At 43.5% G+C, this 15,644-nt stretch overlaps 1 protein-coding gene across 2 annotated transcripts in view; it reads right to left on the minus strand.

Annotated features, from left to right (window-relative positions):
- LOC137339958 (arsenite methyltransferase-like) overlaps positions 1-15,644 on the minus strand; it is a 62,969-nt gene that overhangs the window by 16,349 nt on the left and 30,976 nt on the right. Inside the window, exons 5-11 of one of the 2 annotated variants that reach the window (XM_068002068.1) lie at positions 14,671-14,722; positions 12,444-12,571; positions 8,980-9,130; positions 7,180-7,316; positions 4,808-4,877; positions 3,319-3,400; positions 2,328-2,459 (exon numbers count right to left, since the gene is read on the minus strand). In XM_068002068.1, coding sequence (XP_067858169.1) covers positions 2,328-2,459; positions 3,319-3,400; positions 4,808-4,877; positions 7,180-7,316; positions 8,980-9,130; positions 12,444-12,571; positions 14,671-14,722 — 752 coding nt within the window. The remainder of the gene's footprint in view (positions 1-2,327; positions 2,460-3,318; positions 3,401-4,807; positions 4,878-7,179; positions 7,317-8,979; positions 9,131-12,443; positions 12,572-14,670; positions 14,723-15,644) is intronic. The other variant, XM_068002069.1, reaches the window with a different exon arrangement.

The following is a 15,644-nucleotide window of genomic DNA, read 5'->3' on the forward strand; positions in this document are numbered from 1 at the left end:
GCTGTGTGCAAATTGGCTGCCGCGTTTCCTACATTACAACAGTGACTACACTTCAGAAGTAAGTCATTGGCTGTAAAGGCTTTGGGGCATCCTGAGGTCATAAAAGGCACTATATAAATGCAAGCCTTTCTTTCTATTCAGGATGGCACAATATATACATCATGAAAACTGCAATAGAAAACAGAAGACAAAACAAGCCTCATTTAACGCCAGGAACACTGGCTGGCCACCCAAAACATCCCTCCTACTCCCTCATCTCAATAATTATCTTTAAAACAAGCAGATTTTTACGTTAAATCCTCAAGGTCTTCGCGATGATAAAAAACAAGATTTATTCTAAGGGCAGGTTCATTCTTCACTTTTTTGCTGATATGGCCAGTGTGTTCCTTCTTCAAGGCTGTGTCCTAGTGCAAAAATCTTAAAGGCTGCAGATTAATTTGAAGTGATCTGTACCAAAAGCCTACAATCGCAAAGTGAATCCTCAAACGACCCCTTAATCCTTAGCTGGTTACCAAATAATAATACAAAAACAAATCGCTGTATTAAATGAAGAAACATTGACATGATTTGCCATCCTCCCACTGTCAGTTTTTACAGCTCTCTGATTCTCTGCCAGAAATGACAGATCACGTACAATAGCCCTGTCCTTATATGAGGATGTACATTGTAATGACGCTCAAATAATGTATTTCCCATCACCTGCGTTATAGCAACACCGGCCACCACAGAGGCCTGCTCATCCCCAGCGTCTAGCATTGTATGACGGCAGAAGTGAGGGTATTTCAAATTTAAAGAGAGAGGGCGAGTTGAGATTGAGATTGAAATCACGGAGGATGAGGAGTCACTCAATGCAGCGGCTGAGGGAGGAAAGGAGGGATGATATGCGGGGATAAATTTGGAATGGGGCTCAGCACCAGCTGAGATCAGCTAATTTAGCACAAAGCAAGAATTGAACTTAGTACCACTCAGATTTTTAAAACTGGTTCGAGAAAGATGCTCTTTCATCCCAACAGCCTTTTAAAAGCAAGAGAAGATGCCTCATCACATTTCCTGTCTTAGAATGCTTCGCATACAAGGAATTACTTTGGAGAACAGTGACTATTCTTTAGGCAAGAGCAGCAGCCATTTTACACACAAGATCCTACAAATCACAACAGGTGAATGAAAGGTTAATCATTTTTTTGGGTGGTTTTGGTTGAGGGGGGAAATGTTTACCCAAGTACCAGAATAACTTCCTGCATTTCCTTGAATAGTATCTTCAATTACCATCTGAACCCACTCGAACAGGCAGGTACGGCTTCAGATTATTGTCTCACCTGAAAGGTAGCATCTCTGACAATGCCGGACACTCCCTCCTTACTGCACTCAAGTATCAGGCCCAATTATGTGCTCAAGTCCTGGAGTGGGAATTGAGCCCACAACCGTAGGCATGATTTACAGAATCAGCAGAAGCACCTAAGCTTGAAGCAATAATTTAAACCAATATCAACTTCTGTCCTGTAAAGCTACAATTCAAACTTTAACCTGCTTTACTGTGCTAGCAGAAAGGTACTGTCTTGAGCCCCTTCCACAAACTGCACTTGCTTGCTACTGACTCCAATCCCTGCCCCGGTCACTGTCTCAGGCAGTTTACAAGCTCAGCATCCTGTTCAACCCTGAGTGGAGTTTCTGAGCCCTTATCCTCTCCGCCACAAGGACAGCTTCCACATCTGTAACATTGCCTGCCTCCACCCCTATCTCAACCCATCTGCCGCTGAAGCTTTCATCCAGCACCTCAAGACTTGATTACCCCGATGCTCTCCTGACCGCCCTCCCATCTTCCAGCTTCCATAAACTCCAGTCCATCCAAAAGTCCACTGATTTTATTCTATCCCAACCAAGTTCTACTCATTCATCATCCACGTCCTCGTCGACTTACATTGGCTCCCAGACCACCAATGTCTCAAATTTAAAATTCTTGCCTTTGTCTTTAAATCCATCCATGGCCTCGTCCCTCCCCCTCTCTGTAACCTTCTCCTGCCTGAACTCTTTGCTCCTCAAATTCCAGCCTCTTGTGCAACCCCTTTGGTGGCCATGCCTTCAGCTACCTAGGTCCTACACTCCGAAATTCCCTCCCCAAACCCTTCAAACTTTAATAAGATCCTCTCCTCTCCCTCTCCTCCTCTAAGGTCCTTCTTAAACCCACCTCTGACCAACCTTCCTAATCTCTCCTCCTTTGGCTCACCATCCGTCTTCCTCACAGCTGCGTGAAGTGGCGTGGGACATTTTTCTACATTAAAGGTGTTATATAAATGTAAACGGTCATTGCTGCCTCTTTGATTTCTTACCAATGATGTCCTCGAGTTCTTTATTGTTCACGGGAATTCTGCTGGCAGTGGTCAGTCGCGGTGCACTGAAACCCACCTCCTTTGCGATTTTGAAAAGTTCCTTCCACCACAAAGCTCCACCCAGACACTCGCCTAAGAAGAGATCATCAGACTAAGTTGAACATACAGAGAGCACGAGCATAATATTATGTTACTTAGTTACGAGAGGCATATGACCACCAGGTTACCGAGTTCCCAACCAACGAGGCAGCCAGGCAACCCATTCCCAGGTCTCTACCAAACCCTCTTGAACTGGGTGACAAGAGCATGCAAAGTGATTCATTCTCCAATTCTGCCTTTCTCTGTGGGAGTGACTGGTATCTGCTCCACATCTCCCCTTGAAAGCATGGGCAAGTTTGGGAACTCTCCACAGAGACACATCAAGGTCAGAAATTCACATCCTAGCATGCCTTGGCACATTAGAAACCTGGATAGTTACGTTCTTAAAGTTAAAAATAAAATTTTCATCTAAGTTTTATATTTTCCTTTTAATTTTTTTTCTCTCTTAACTTTATTTAAACCAGTACGTCGATGCTATGGGGGCAATTTTCACCTTCACTGCTTGGAAATGAAAATCGAGTGGGTTCTATATCGGGCAGCGTGACCCACTCTGCCTGCTTACTGCCCAAGCGATGAAAATGAAAATTATCCCCATGACACCATCACAATACCAAAATCTTCACTGCATGCTGTTAAGTACCATGAGAATGTTCCAATGTCCCAAGATAATGGCCAGACCCTTTTTATTTTACTCATGTCCCCTTTCCTCTCATCTACTCCCTCCGACTCCCTGATTTCTCTCATCCACTTTCCTAAATCTCTTCAAACTTGGTGGTGTCCCACACTCTGGATCTTGGCCCTCCACTTAATATTTCTCAATAAGAAAAAAAATATATTAATATTGTCCTCATGTATGTAACGTGTCAATAGGAATCAATTTCCCCCCACATACCCCACAAAAGCTTGTGCTTCCTCATGGTTTCTGGAAGTTCACAGTCCGCGTAGACGTCACTGAAGTACATTTCACCGCCATCCTAATAATGGACAAACCATTTCAGGTCAGTATTAGCTAGCGAGTGTGGTGGATTCTCCCATTACACCCAATGCAACAACCTTTTTATAAATGTAATAAAACTGGGAACCGTATTATAATAACATTTCGAGGACTTGTTAACTAAGTTTTTTTCTCCTGAAGTTCAACTCTTTCTGGGGCACAATTCTACAGGCACCAGATTTCATGCTTTACCTCAGCCAAGGTAACCAGCAGGGGAGTGGTACAGACAGTAACAAAACTGATGGTCAGCTAAAGACAACAATCTACTCTTGGAACAGAGTAACTGAATCGCATTAGCACCACGGTTTATAGCAAATTAAATAAGCACCCTGTCTTGGTTCCAATTATCAGGTAAATCCCCAACAGGGTGCCAATTTTAGCAGTCTCGGGACAGCTCACCCATCCATGTGATCACAGATGGTACAGGACATGGGAAACCATGAAAGGAGAATCATAGAATCATACAACACAGAAGGAAGCCATTCGGCCCATCGTGCCTGTGCCGGCTCTTTGAAAGAGCTATCCAATTAGTTCCACTCCCCTGCAAGTATATATCCAATTCGCTTTTGAAAGTTACTAGTGAATCTGCTTCCACCGCCCTTTCAGGCAGTGCATCCCAGATCATAACAACTCGCTGTGCAAAAAAACTTCTCATCCCACCTTTGGTTCTTTTACCAATTACCTTAAATCTGTGTCCTCTGGTTACCGACCCTCCTGCCAGTAGAAACAGTTTCTCTTTATTTACTCTATCAAAACCCTTCATGATTTTGAACACCTCTATTAAATCTGCCCATAACCTTCTCTGCTGTAAGGAGAAGGGGAGAAACACACTAAAAACCCAATACAGTCAGTGCTGTGAATAATACCATGATGTCCAAGGTTGGGGCTGTCCTAAAGGCCTGAATATCTTCATCGAGCAACTTGTTAAATAACATTTGACTAATTTTGCAACAGAAAGGGGTGGATACATTTTCTTTAAAAAAAGCACCATTTGTCAGCTCCCTTCCCTTGTGCTTCTCGTCTCTGCTAATGCACCTCTAACAGCCCACTAGCAGGTGTGTGAGACTAGGTGTATTCCCCACCCTGCTGGCAGTAAGTGCCTTACCACCAACCCTGCCCCCACCTCCTCCATTGATAGCCAAGGAGTGATCAGAAGCAGGCCGCACAGACGTGAACCCTCACCAATACCATTCTGTGACAACACTAACATAGGAACAGACAGCATCACCAGACTGCCCAGTGCAGATTAGTTTGAATGCCCAGTGGTGTAAAAAAAATTTAGAGTGCAAAGGAAATTTTGCAGGTATATTATAAAAGATAATCATCTAATAAACGATAAACAGAAATCTGCACCGTCTCAAAATTTGGGAAAACCTTAAATGCATACCGTTAACACTCGATGGGCCTCTTTTAGCACAGCCTTTTTGTCGGGGGACAAGTTCACCACGCAGTTTGATCTGGAAGAAAAAAAGTATCCTCAAAACACGTACAGATAGTAGCACCAATCTTCTCTGTAAGGCTGATTTAATGAACCCTACCAAATACACGATAACTAAGGACATGTCTCAAAATGGTGCTTTGACTTGGCTCCTCCAGCATGGAGGGAACCGTAAGCAATTCTGGTTATATCACAGTGCATTCAAACTACAGCAGTAGCAGTGGTCCAAGTATGGAGCTGAAATCCATCCAGCCCGACAGTGGAGTGTGACTCCCTCCTCACTCTATTTCACTCTGGTCAGATGCTGACTCCGGATTTAGGCTTCACACTGACACTGCAGCTGTAGTGTAAATGGACCCTGCCAACACATACTATAGTGAAAGGCGAATGTAATTACAGTGCAAGGGCGGTGCACCAGGCTTTTCCTCCCTCCACTTAACATTGTCTGTCCAGCATCAGACAGACAGCACTGTCTCACCTGGATGGGCTGTAATGGAAGAGGCTGAATCACCCTTAGCAGTTAGTTTCATGCAAAATGCCATTTAACCAATACTTCAAAACTTGTAATTTCCTGAAATTATCTCTGAATATTGTTCAGTTTGCTCTTAGTTGCTTATTTCAAATCATCTGATAATTCGATTTTTAAGTAGTAAATTTGCACTTTGTCAAGTTATTTACGTTTTTTAATTCTCGTTATTGGATAACTCAATTTTTCTTAAGTGCATAAATCAACTTTGAACAACTGTGATCAGTAAATGATCATAAATCTATTAGAATTTTGTCGAAATCCCTATTGTGTTTCAGGTCTAACATCATTACCCTTTACAACAAACAAAAAAAGTGGTGAAACCAGAAATATTGATTATGCCATTTCAACTAGAGCTCAATTTCTTAAAATCTACTGAATTAATTCAGATGTTGCAAAATCACCACCAGAAATTAAACATTAAAAACTGCTGATTTTTTTTTTTTTAAAAAAGCTTAAATAATTTCAATATTGCAGCTATACAGTGAGTAAATAAAAACAGAAATACTTGTATGAAAGACTCCTCTGCTGTTCCTTGCTCTCCTGAAGGTGCGGACTCTTGTTGGGGTACGGTTGGTTCTGCAACCTGGTACCTCATCCATTAATCTTGCTCGAGCCGAAACAGACAGTATTGGCAGGCTATTGACTCTTTTGAGATGGAGGGGGTTGGGGGGAGAGGCACATCAGAGACAAGCAAATCTTGTCCTCACCTGACATCCTGACGCATTTCCCAACAAGAGTCTGTGAATAGAGATCAGGTGCACTGAGGCCAATTGCAAAAACCATTACTGCTGCCCTGGCTGAGATCAGCCAGCTCGGGGATAGACCAGGGATGGAATCTGGGACCTTTCTAATTGGAATGGTTTGGTAACTCACCAGGCAGTACATTTGACCACTGGGCCATCAAGGCAGCTCAAAAGAGATTTAATAGAGGTGTTCAAAATTACACAGGGTTTTGATAAGAGTAGATAAGGAGAAATTGTTTCCACTGGCAGAAGGGTCAGTAAACAGAGGACACAGATTTAAGATAATTGGCAAAAGAACCAGGGGGAAGATGAGGAGAATTTTTTTTAACGCAACAAGTTGTTATGATCTGGAATGCACTGCCTGAAAGGGTGTTGGAAGCAGATTCAATAGTTGAACGGGAAAAAATTGCAGGGCTATGGGGAAAGAGTTGAGGAGTGGGACTATTTGGATAGTTCTTTCAATGAGCTGGTACAGGCACGATGCGCCAAATAGCCTTCTGTGCTGTATGATTCTATTATATGAAAACAACATCTGAAAAAAGAATGTTAAACTACCAAATATTTATCTCCAGCTATGTGATTTTTAGGTTTAGAGTTTTAAAAAATATGATATCCCATTGAACTTGGAATTTTGTTTTGGTTTAAAAAAATTGTTTTGCTCTCTCTCCCTTTTCCCCCAGTTGTATCTGTCCAACTATGGGCCACCCACAGACAACAGCAGTTGATAAGCTGATCTTCAAGGCTCTGACAACGATGCTCCACAGCCAATTATTAGTGGGTATGTGAGGTGCCCAGGGAGGACTATCCTCTGCTTTGCCCTTTGCACACTTCCCCACAACAACACTCTGCGATTGCAAACACAGCATTTGCTGTGAAAGGGATACTCCACCATTTAATGCTATCACTAACTGATGCACCATTGACCAAACTGTAAAAGCTTTCTCGTAAAAAAAATTAAGTCACTGCTCTCCCGACCAGCTGAAGCTCTTTACAAAATACTTTAATTCCTACTGCTTGATGACTAAAAGAAATGGCACTACTTTACATACATAACGATATCAAAGCTGTTGTCCTTCAGTCCAACATCAACAAGTTTTTCAATGTAGCCTTGAAGGAAATCCACATTGGGTTTACTGAAGCCAAACTTCTGAGTGTGATAGTCAATAAACTTCTGAGCCACTTGTATCTGCAGGATAATGTCAACGGGAACAAGAACAAAATTATGAGGGGCACAGATAGGATGGATACTAAGGAGCTTTTTCCCTTCGTTGAGGGTTCTATAACAAGGGGACATAGATTCAAGGTAAAAGGCGGGAGGTTTAGAGGGGATTTGAGAAAGAACTTTTTCACCCAGAGGGTGGTTGGAGTCTGGAACTCACTGCCTGAAAGGGTTGTAGAGGCAGGAACCCTCACAACATTCAAGAAGCATTTGGATGAGCACTTGAAATGCCATAGCATACAAGGCTACGGACCAAATGCTGGAATATGGGATTAGAGTAGACAGGGCTGATGGCCAGCGTGGACACGATGGGCCGAAGGGCCTCTATCCGTGCTGTATAACTCTATGACTCTAAAGAACGTTCCTTGTGAGTGCCGCCACAACATTAAAAAACAGCCCTCCTCATCAGTCATTTATCAATCACTAAGAATGAAAGTCTAGAAAGATTTGCATTTATGCAGCGCCTTTCATGACCTCAGGACATGCCAAAGCGCTTTACAGCCAATTAAGTACTTTTGAAGTGTATTCACTGTTGTAATATAGGAAACGGGGCAGCCAATCTGCACACAGCAAGGTCCCACAAACAGCAGTGTGATAAATGACCACATAATCTGTTTTAGTGATGATGGTTGAGGGATAGATGTTAGCCAGGACACCAGGGAGAACGCCCCTGCACTTCTTTGAAAGTATCATGGGATCTTGTATGTCCGCCTGAAAGGGCAGACGGGGCCTCGGTTTAACATTTCGTCTGTACTGCACTAGGCATGTCAGCCTGGATTATGTGCTCAAGTCTCTGGAGTGGGACTTGAACCCACAATCTTCTGACTCAGAGGTGAGAGTGCTGCCGACTGAGCCATGGCCAACACTCACATAAGAAATTATAATAAGCATTTTAGCAGATCCCTATGGCATTGCTCACAGTAAGTTGGTTGATGCGGTGTTTTATAAAGACAGTGCAATGGCTCCTTGGCACCGAACCAATATTTGCAGAGGATCCCACACACACAAAATAAAAACTTTGAAAACCAGTGCTGCAGAACTCAAAAAGTAAAGTGCACTATAATCACGGAATTCAATAAAGAATACAAGCTTACGACCAAAAACAGTGTTAGATCTCCTACGGCATAGAATCGTAACCAGTCATGTGAGTGATATTATGCATTTTATTGCATCACTATTAATGTAGTGTAAATGTCCTGTTATTGCACAACAACCTGAAGCAATAAGCTACACAGCCCCTCTCCTGGCAAGAAATGATGGAAGATGGTCCCATAAGCCACCCTCTGGTACCTCACCCATATTCCTCATTCTTTCAAACACACCAGGCAAGTGCACACACAGACAGGGGCGAGACGAGACGAGACGAGATGAGGTTGGACGAGGCAAAGCGAGTTCCATAACTGACAGTGGATTTAGCAAATGAGACATCAGTACAGCTCCTGGTCTTAATTTCCTTTTATAAAAAGAACTTGTAGGAGCAATAATTTCCTGATCGGCCTGCGTTCCTGAATAGCAGGAATCCCAGAAGCAGAGTAGTGGTTCTGCTGTGGGGCCCCACCCAAAACGTTGGCCTGTCTTCCTGACTGCTTGCTGTGCACTACCAACATTATCTGTTCTCGGAGAAAAATACCTGCTCATCGGTCATGTCTATTCCAGTCACGTGACCTTTCTCTCCGACCAGCTTGCTGAGCATGTAGCAATCCCGGCCGCTCCCACTCCCCAGATCCAGAATCCAACAGTTCTCCAAACATTCAGGAACTACAAGGCCACATCCATAGTGCCTGTCAAAGAGCATAAAATAAAATTCAAATCAAAAGCTTTTCAATTACAAGTAAAGCAAATAGCACACAGGTACTATAAAGCTTGCAGGTACTATATACTTCAGACACTTATAGAATCTTACACCACAGAAGTGGGCCATTTGGCCCATCTTGCCTGTGCCAGCTCTTTAAAAGAGTTATCCAATTAGTCCCACTCCCCATTGCTCTTTCCCCATAGCCCTGATAGTATTTATCCAATTCCCTTTTGAAAGTTATTATTGAATCTGCTTCCACCGCCCTTTCAGGCAGTGCATTCCACTTATTGCTACGGTTCAAGAGATGAGAAAGAAGACACCAACAAAGAGCCAACCAACTCATCAAGTCCACTCCTTCCATCAACCATGTGCAATCCACAGTATCTGGACTTTAAACCACCCACTCAGGGTGAAATTGGACATGGGGCGGGGACGCACAACAGGAGGAATCACTTTAGCCGCCCGTCATACAGCACGCCCGATAACCAGTTCTAGTGGAGGTGGGGCATATAACAGGTGACCAAAACGATCCCGCCTGCTTTGCGTCCCCGCCTCTGTCCAATTTTACCCCCTTAATCTCCCGAGGCAAGGTTCAATGCAAAATCACCCTGGTAATTGCAGCATAACTCTTGAATATTTAATGCATCGTCACGTCAACACCACTCAACCCGAATCTGTGGTCCACAAGCTGACCACCACCCTCCACCCCCCCGTCGATCAATTTCAGCTGCAACGTTGTGTCTACAGAGGTGTCAAACCTGAAGCTCCACTGCCCCCCTGTCCCTCTCCGCCCCCCTGCCCCCCACCCCCACCATCCCTGATGCACAATCCTTGATGCTCTCCGTCTATACCTAGCCTTTTAAGGCCAATCTCGTTGCCAACCAGATCTTTATCTCAACTTTAATTGCTTATATAAACCCACGCCCTCTACTTCCATGCTCGCAATCTAAGTGCAGAACAATGAAACATTCTAATCTGTTGGCTGTAAGGGGAGAGTCCTTACAACAGTAATCTTTATAACAAGAGATTTTGATAACGGCTTCAACATACAGTTGCCAGCGCATTTTATATTTTAAAGGAATAGCCAAGGTATTGTTCACACAAACCACAAGAGCCTGAACCTAAATCCCACAGTACCTTTCTTACTTAAGGCATTATTTTGCATCTTCTCCCTACTGACAGCTCAGTTGGCTGAAGGCAATGTGTAACTGAGCAACCAGAGCGTAAGATTACTAGTTAGCTGTGTTGAGTTAGCCAAAGGGGCAGCTAAAGTGCTATATTTGGCCTCAGTGTCCATGCAGAAAGAAATCAGACAGGGATCTCTCTCCTGACTGCCTCCAATGACAATCCCAGAGAGGGTGCACCACATGTCTATACTGGGCAAGGACACGGTCCATCTAGCCTGTTACGACACTCGTCAGATAGCTTGCCAACAATCACTGGCTGGGCTCACAGATAAAGAATGCTCTCTTAGACAAAATAATGGTGATCCCTGGCACCAGGACAACAGCAGGAGCCAATAAAATGGGAGAAATTTTGTCTAAAAAAGAAATGCTACACTTAACCCTTGCCTCTCTTTGAAAAGGCTTCCATAAATAGCGTAAACCAATGCCATCATTGCAGTCTCCCCAGCCGGAATGTCACAGCACTCAAGGTGAAGCAGAATGACACAAGAATTGGGTTCCATCAGGACCACTCGGCTCCAGACCTCATTACAACCTTGGTCCAAACAAGAGCTGAATTCCAGAGGTGAGGTGAGAGTGACTGCCCTTAACATCAAGGCAGCATTTGACCGAGTGTGGCATCAAGGAGCCCTAGTAAAACTGAAGTCAATGGGAATCAGGGGGAAAACTCTCCAATGGCTGGAGTCATACCTGGCACGAAGGTAGTTATGGTTGTTGGAGGTTAGTCATCTCAGCTCCAGGATATCACCGAAGGAGTTCCTCAGGGCAGCGCCCTAGGCCTAACTATCATCAACTGCTTCATCAATGACCTTCCCTCCATCATAAGGTCAGAAGTGGGGCTGTTCACTGATGACTGCAGTGTCCAGCTCCATTCGCAATTCATCAGATAATGAAGCAGTCCATGCTCACATGCAGCAAGACCTGGGCAACATCTAAGCTTCGGTTGATAAGTGGTAAGTAATATTCGTGCCACACAAATGCCAGACAATGACTATCTCCAATAAGAGAGAGCCTAATCACCTCCCTTTGACATTCAACAGCATTAGCATCGCCAAGTCCCCCACCATTAACATCCTGGATGTCACCATTCAACAGAAACTCAACAGGACCATAAATGCCGTGGCTGCTACATCAGCTACAACAGCACAAGAAGCTCAACACCATCCAGGACGAAGCAGTCCATTGATGGGGTTAGATGAAGTAGGGTGGGAGGAGGCTCATGTGGAGCATAAACACTGGCATAGACCAGTTGGGCCAAATGGCCTGTTTCTGTGCTGTATGTAATTCTATAATCTGCACCCCATCCACCAGCTTAAACATCCACTCTCGCCACCACTAACAGCCAATTTATGCATAGCAAAGTCCCATAAATTGTAATGTGATAAGTGACCGGATAGTCTTTTTCTTATGGTGTTGGTTGAGGGATAAATGTTGGTCAAGAGACCAGGAGAACTTCCTTGTTCATGTTTCAATAGTGCCATGGAATCTTTGCCTTCTACCTGAGAGGGCAGACAGGACCTCAGTTTAACATCTCATCCGAAAGATGGCATGTCCGACAGTGCAGCACTCCTCAGTACTGCACTGGAGTGTCAGCTTAGATTACGTGCTCAAGTCTCTGGAGTGGTATCATTGAACCAAGGCTAACACTTACATTGACAAATACATAATAATTTTAGTTGCCTATTTCCCTCTTCATTTGAACGTCTATCACACTTCAAAGTGTCAAGAGTTAATAAAAAAGAAAAAAAGGCAATCATTTCATGCCATCTTTTTCCCGACCTGAAACCAGTAACTGACAATCTGTAAACTACCTTCTTCAAGCAGCGATTAAACTCTGAATGACCTCAAGCTGTGTTTACTTACAGCTCCACCTTAGCAGCAGAATAGTATACCGGGCAGTAAATGGCGCAACACTCCAATCATTATAAAACATTAAATCATCTTGACTTAATACCATGAGAGATTCACTAGTTTTGAAAGTACTAATATAACATATATAATATTTATATAAACAACTGAAAGGGATAATATGAATAGTAAAAGACTGAAAGAAAAAGCAATATACTGATGATGTCACCCGTCCGCTTTATGAAAATAATAGAGTAGATTTCAGACCTCGACTCCACTTCCTCGTGAACATCTTTCAACACATCCCGCACATAATGCGGGAGAGCTTTCGCAGGAGCGACGCACGCATTCAGTACCAGATCTTCCTTCTTCTTGAGCCTTTTTCCATAATAATCCTATTGAGGAAGCCAAAATGAAAATTTATTGAAAATGCAGCACTACCTCAGTACTGCAATGAAGTGTCAGCCTAGATTTTGCGCTCAAGTCTCTGGAGTGGGGCTCAAACCCACAACCTTCTGACTCTGAGGCGAGAGTGCAACCCACTGAACCACGGCTGACACATCGGAAAGAGATTATAAATTCCGGATTTCTCCTTTAGCACGAGAGACACAATTGAAGTACTCTCCTGTATTGTATCCTTCTCCTTCATTCACATTTGCATTTTGTGAAGTTGTGAAATTTGTAACCCTACATTCTTCCTTCCCCTCCCTGAGGCACTGAACTCATGCTTGGGGCACCATCCATTGGATAATGACTGCCCTCTCCTGAGTAACCATTCTTCATGTTTGAGGCTAGACAATGAGGATTCAACAAATGGAGGCCATCAGGACTGGGCCTGATCCTGTCTCGTCACAACATCCTCAGGACATCCCAAAGCGCTTTGCAGCTGACAAAGCACTTCTTCTTTTAAAAAAAAGCGTAGTCACTGTTGTAATGTAGAAAAGTGTAGGCTAAGGGGTGACCTCAGAGGTCTTTAAGGTGATAGGGTAGATGCAGAGAAGATGTTTCCACTTGTGGGGGAAGACCAAAACTAGGGGCCATAAATATAAGATAGTCACTAATAAATCCAATAGGGAATTCAGGAGAAACTTCTTTACCCAAAGAGTGGTTAGAATGTGGAACTCCCTACCACGAGGAGTAGTTGAGGCGAATAGCATTGATGCATTTAAGGGGAAGCTAGATAAACACACAAGGGAGAAATGAATAGATGGTTATGCTAATAGGGTTGGATGAGGCTCATGTGGAGCATAAACACCAGCATAGACCAGTTGGGCAGAACGGCCTGTTTCTGTGCTGTACATTCTATGTAATCCTTAAACATGCACTTTTACAGCAGAAGTCACTAGAAATCATCTGAGAGGAACCCTGGGCTAACCTTTCTCTTCTCTAGCCCAGGGGCACTGAACCTAATCATAATACCCGTACGCCCACCCAACTTGAGATTAGCTAACTCAGCACAAACCAAAAGTTGAATCCGGGGCCCGCCTAATCTGTACTGATTCTGTTTCACATTGGGCGGTGCATTGACCAACCCGAAGGCATGAGAGGCTGGTGTGCCAAGTGGAAATGTTGCATTTACATAGTAGGTTATGCTTTTACGATGCTGGGGTGAAGCAGTGTTGTTAGTAGTTGAGCGTGCGTTTATTCTGCATCTATCCTAACCCGGTACCTGATCTGGAAATTCTTCCATGTCAACACTGGGTGCAAAAGTGACAGTCAAATTCCTAACACTGACATTTGTTCAACTTGAGGAGGACTAAAACCAAACAATAGCTTAGTTGCTGTGTTAACCAGGTGCAATCATACCATAGCTCAAAAAGGTAAGGAATAGGAGAGTTGTAGCTTGTCGTGTGACTGCCTTCTTTCCATCCTCACCAATGTGTAAGTTCTGTCTCCCTATTCATAAGTGTTACCCTGAGCAAGAGTATGAACAGGCGTTACCAATGCCATGGTTGAAAATGCTGTCCAAATCCCCCCACCACAATGGCTCGTTCGACATCAGTGTCAGCCCCTTGTCCCCACTCTGGATAATTCCTCGAAGATGTCCTCACTGGCCCAAGCTTGCACAGTGAGATACACAGCTGGGATAGATCCCCAATACTACAAGAGAAGCACAGCCTGGCCTACTTCAAGAGAGTGGAAATCCTGGCACTGCAAACCGTAATCTATTAAAAGTTTTTGTGTACAGCGTAAATCACAACACAAAAATCTATCGCTCTTTTCTTAAGGGGTCCCCAGGAACCAGTCAAAAAAAACACTAACACTCACAACACGTCCCTCACAAAATTCTTTCCAAATCCAGGACCGTTGGCCATCTCTGATCACTGTTCATTTCCATGTATAACTTACAATGAACTTACACCATATCCTGCAACGTGCTGCGAGCAGTGCAAAGGTAGGTCCACTAAATGCAACAATCTAAAAGACTGCGGTGCTGGCAATTAGAAATAAACCAGATACAAAGAAAGATAAAACTTCATTTGGAGCACATTACCTTCACATCTTCATGAATTCCCAAATCGTGAGAACATTCAGATAAAGGGAGACTGAAAAAAATAATTAAAAACTAATGGTCAAACATTGCCCTTAGCTATGCCTTTTCTAAAAAAAAGTTCACAATTAGGAATGTATACATTAACATGGTAAAAATAAACATTTATTAAAAATACATTTTCCTTGTAGAAGGTTACATATTGTGCCCGAGTCAATTGTCCCATATGCCAATTGTCCTCAAAAGGATATCAATACAGAATTCTATGGGTCCTTCTTAAATGAAGAGTATGCACAGGTTATTTCAAGGGGGCAGTGGCATGAAGTAACACACAACAGTCAGAAAACTGGCCTTTGACTATTACAGGGTATCCTCTACCTGCCAACACTTCAATTCCAAAATAAGTAGAGTTTTGCAACCCAATTACAAGCTTCTTGCATCAGAAAGTATTTCTTGGATGTGGTAAATATGGCCTCACTGAACTCCTTCAAAAGGGAGCTGGATGAGTTCCCAGGAGTGGAGGACATCTAAGGTTACAGAACGTAGGAGAAGTTGTAGCTGGGATTATTGATAGGAGTTACTGTGGTCAGCTGTAGCTTGTTTTATTGTGTTTTAAGAGCAGAAAAGAATTTTTCCTAAGGTTTTGTTTCTAGTTTTCTACCTCTCCCAGGAGACTGCATGACTAGGGGGGTGGGGTGGAGAATCAATGGTGCAGGTACGATGCATGGACGGGGTGGACTTAATATAGCAGATGGTCTTTTCGTGCCCTCTAGGCTGGAGGTGCCGTCTTTCGGATGAGATGTTAAACTGAGGTCCCACCTGCCCTCTCAGGTGGATGGAAAAGATCCCATTACACTATTTCGAAGTAGAGCGGGGGACTCCTCCCCGGTGTCCTGGCCAATATTTAGCCCTCAACCAAAATCACTAAAAAAAAAAATTATCTGGTCATTATCACATTACTGTTTGTGGAATCTTGC

Source organism: Heptranchias perlo, chromosome 21 (genome assembly GCF_035084215.1).
Source record: "Heptranchias perlo isolate sHepPer1 chromosome 21, sHepPer1.hap1, whole genome shotgun sequence".
Classification (NCBI taxonomy): Eukaryota; Metazoa; Chordata; class Chondrichthyes; order Hexanchiformes; family Hexanchidae; genus Heptranchias; species Heptranchias perlo.